A 3,766-nucleotide genomic window follows, 5' to 3' on the forward strand; every position below is an offset into this window, starting at 1 on the left:
TCGACCACATAATCCTTAAGATAACCAGGTGCTGGCCTGGTTCTTCTGGTGCTGCTGGTGGTTGAGGATGAAGCCTTTGTTGCTTTAGGCTTAGCGCCTGGATATTTCCTTTGTTCCAAGACCTTTCCCTCAGCTGCTCTCTCCTCCCCTCTTCTTCCTTCCAGTGGAGACAATTCTTCCCTCTCCGCCTCCATTTCATCAGTCTTTGGTTCAGTCATCATCCGGTTCGAAGGACCGGTTACTGTCAGAATGTCAAGCATAAAGCACTGACTAATGGTCCCTCGATTGAGACAGAATGACACTGAGTACATGGGTTCATTATTTTGGGTGTGAAGGATATACTTCCAGTTTCATCTAAAATACATCTGATTAGTGTGAGAGCATGCTCACGTGACATGTGACAAATCCTTATCAATTTCCTGTTGTGGCAAGAACCACCATCAGGTTATTAAAAAATGTATTATGATCTATTTTACACACACATGCAACAGGAAATTCAGGTGAGTAAGGGAATTTTACAATCCACCATTTCCTCATCTTAACAGGTAGCCAAATGAAAAAAGAACACCCAAAAGTGTCAGTCTCCTAAATTAAATTCACATTGATTACAAAAACTCAGCGTCAACAACCCCAACAAGGCTGAAAGTGGCCCTCCCGCCCTAATCGCCACATGAGAATGCACCAGAGTGAAGCAACAACTACACACACACGCCTGCTGCACATATGAGAAGTGGGACAGAGGATCGTAACATACGGCCATCAGGGAGGGCGGAACAGAGATTTTACAAACAGATTACATGAGTGAGCAATCAAGTGGAAAATAAGTCAAAAGCCTCCTGCTCACCTCTGCACTCCTTCCACCTGGTCCTTGGTGAAGCCCTTGGTGCTGGGCTCGCCCCCTCCGGCCTCCTGGTCCTGCCCACCAGCCCGGGCCTTGGTGCTCTCCGAGGAGCTGTCTGTAGTACGCTGTCTGCAGTGCGTGCCATTCCCCGCAGAGCTGCCGTTCCTCGTCAAGGTGTCCAACAAGGCTAGGAGGGAAGAGAGAGATGAAGACAGAACAAAGCATGACGTGGCACATTCGGAAAGAAACAAAGCTAAGCACTTCAAAGGCAAATTTCACAGAACCAGATTAAGACGGGTCCTCGACTAAAAAGCGTTCTCATTTTCAATCGAAAGTGTTTTTTTAGTCAAGGACTAGTCTTAATCTGGTTCTGGAAAACTGGCACTCAATCTTACAGGGCGAAACACTAGGCTCTTGAAAGTCAGACCACCATGCAAGGGAACATCAGCGGTTCACACATAAACTAAGGTTACATTGTTCCCAGCATCCAGTTGGCTTCCATAGACGAGCTGTAGTGGAGATCTGGTCATGCTTCCATGAGAGCCGCAGGCGAATATATCCAGCTCTGGTTGCTCAATGAGAATGTGCTAAGCTTTTCCAGTGACACAAAGCAGCTCTCTGTGTCAGTCTACCCATGACCACTGCAGCAGCAGCCTAAGCAACAGCCTGAGTATACTGCCTAGTGCATCGCTGTTCTCTCTGGCAGCACCCAGACTGTGCAATACAGCTCTGCAATTCATGTGAAAGTTTACACAGGTAACTGAACACTATGTTGGATAGACACGCCAGAGTGACAATACTGGCATGTCGGGAAAGATACTCATCTTAATGGTTGTAGTAGTAAATGTATTATTGCATGACACTGAACTTAAGATGGTGGCTGTTTTTCTTCAATCAAGATGCAATCTTCCTGAATCCTCAGAATCCTCCTTGAATTCACTATTCTTTCTTGTTGTGAGTTAATGAAATAAATAAAAATTAAAAGGTGAATAGGATGATTTGGTTTTCCCTGGCCCACTGCCCTATCATTCCTTACCATGGCCCCAGCTTAGCCCTGGCTAATGCGCTACCATTGTTCCCTCAGCTCTGGGTCAATCATTCAATTAAGGGATTGAGGTGGACAAGCCTGTTCATCTCGCTAACCTCATCCTGCACGAGCCACGTTACCTCCTCTGCGCTCAATGGAATCCCTACAAAACACCTTCTCGTCCTGCACGAGCCACGTTACCTCATCTGCTCTGACAGTGGAATCCCTACAAACCCCCTTGCCTCATCCTGCAAGAGCCACATTACCTCCATTTCCAAAAAAAGATTCTCAGCAGAAGTTGAGACAGCCACTTTTCTACTTCTTTCCATTTTTTATATTGAATAAGGCATTGGTGAGGAAGAGCTCGCAAGTAAGCATTTCACTGTACTGTTTGCACCTGCTGTATCCCATGAACATTACCAAATAAACATTGATTTGAGTGAGGTGAATAGGCTGCTATAGCCATCTCCTTGGTGACCATTATAAACACTATTTAACCAAACCGAGTATTCACTACAACAAACAATATTTAACCAAACCTTGAGTATTCACTACAACTAAATGTTCCTTGTGAATGTAAACGGTCATGTTTAACTGCATGATGTGAGAGTTAAGCCAACATGAGGAATAATTGCTGTCAACTGTCACATAGCCAACCGTTCAGCTAATCTGTGTTCTATTATATATGGCTGCTGTGGAAATTGCCATTTACCTTCATAACAAGGTAAATATGTCTCCTGCCTGACATACTAGTATTGACAATTTCAGAAGCTTTTAAATATGATTGGTAGGTGGCAGGCTGCACAATTGACCATAATGCAAGCAGCCTCTTGCAAGAACACGATTCACTCACAAAACATAAGTGTTTGATTACAGACAAGCACTTTTCAACAGACAAAGCAATGAATTACAAAACATCACGGCAGCTGAGAGCAATAAGCAGATAAATTGCTTATGGCCCGAGGTAGCTGCTGGATCATCATCATGTATCAATACAACCACAGCCAGGCATGGCTTGTGTCCGGCTAGTTAGCCAAGTCCCTTACTAAGCTAGTATCAGGCCTACATTGATACCCATTTTAAAATTACATTTCTGTCATGAGGACACTGGAAACAACCCCTAGCTGGCTAACTTACTGGTGCATAGGCATTACTTGCTTAGTCAGTTGACCTTGTTATTGCGAAAGACCATACATGTGGGGAGATAACATCCCAGATTGGGAACTTCGCTCCACTGACCACATAATGCAAAACTGAATTTGTTGGCAATCCAACATTTAGCTAGCTCATATAGGCTAGCTAAAGTTTGTAAATGATAGTTAGCAATAGCTTTGCCAATTGGCTAGTTAGCATAGCCAGTCCACATTCGTCACTGAGCTAAAACATAACTATAAAATGAAACATAGCTTGTCAAGTGAGACATTTAACCGTGGATGATGTCAACCTTATGAAATCAACCAAATGGGCTAAGAAATGGCTAACGTCAAGTAGTTAACGTTAGCGACATAGTACACACTGATAGCATGCTAACGTTAGTTAGCAATTTAAAGAAACGTCACTTCTTCCTTTGCCCTGAGCAGTTAAAGCGTTAATGACGTTACTTAACCATTTCATCATGTATTCGTTTACGTATTATCCGTGCATTGCAAGTGACAATATTCCAAGGCAAGTTGCCAAATCTTATTTTAAATCGGTGTTTAATGTGTAACGGGCTAATGAACTGAAATATGGCAACGTAGATATTTACCTTTCGCTTTGTAGGTTGGATAGAGCTTCTCTGCTTTGTTTAAGAATTTCACCGCCTTGTCTTTGTCTCCTGCTTCAAGAGCTTTAGTGGCTATATTTATACATTTTTCTGCTTCGTCTCTGTTCCCTTCCATCTTTCTTCCTCCCCCCCG

The 3,766-nt window shown here is 43.5% G+C and overlaps 1 protein-coding gene across 1 annotated transcript; it reads right to left on the reverse strand.

Annotated features, from left to right (window-relative positions):
- Positions 1-255: 255 nt before the first annotated feature.
- LOC139401012 (dnaJ homolog subfamily B member 14-like) lies at positions 256-3,766 on the reverse strand. Its single transcript, XM_071145537.1, has 3 exons — positions 3,616-3,766; positions 845-1,028; positions 256-280 (listed from the first exon to the last, which is right to left on the reverse strand). Exons 1-3 carry the CDS (start codon positions 3,746-3,748, stop codon positions 271-273), a joined length of 327 nt encoding a protein of 108 aa, XP_071001638.1. The 5' UTR covers positions 3,749-3,766; the 3' UTR covers positions 256-270.

This window comes from Oncorhynchus clarkii, unplaced genomic scaffold (assembly GCF_045791955.1).
Source record: "Oncorhynchus clarkii lewisi isolate Uvic-CL-2024 unplaced genomic scaffold, UVic_Ocla_1.0 unplaced_contig_14075_pilon_pilon, whole genome shotgun sequence".
Lineage (NCBI taxonomy): Eukaryota > Metazoa > Chordata > Actinopteri > Salmoniformes > Salmonidae > Oncorhynchus > Oncorhynchus clarkii.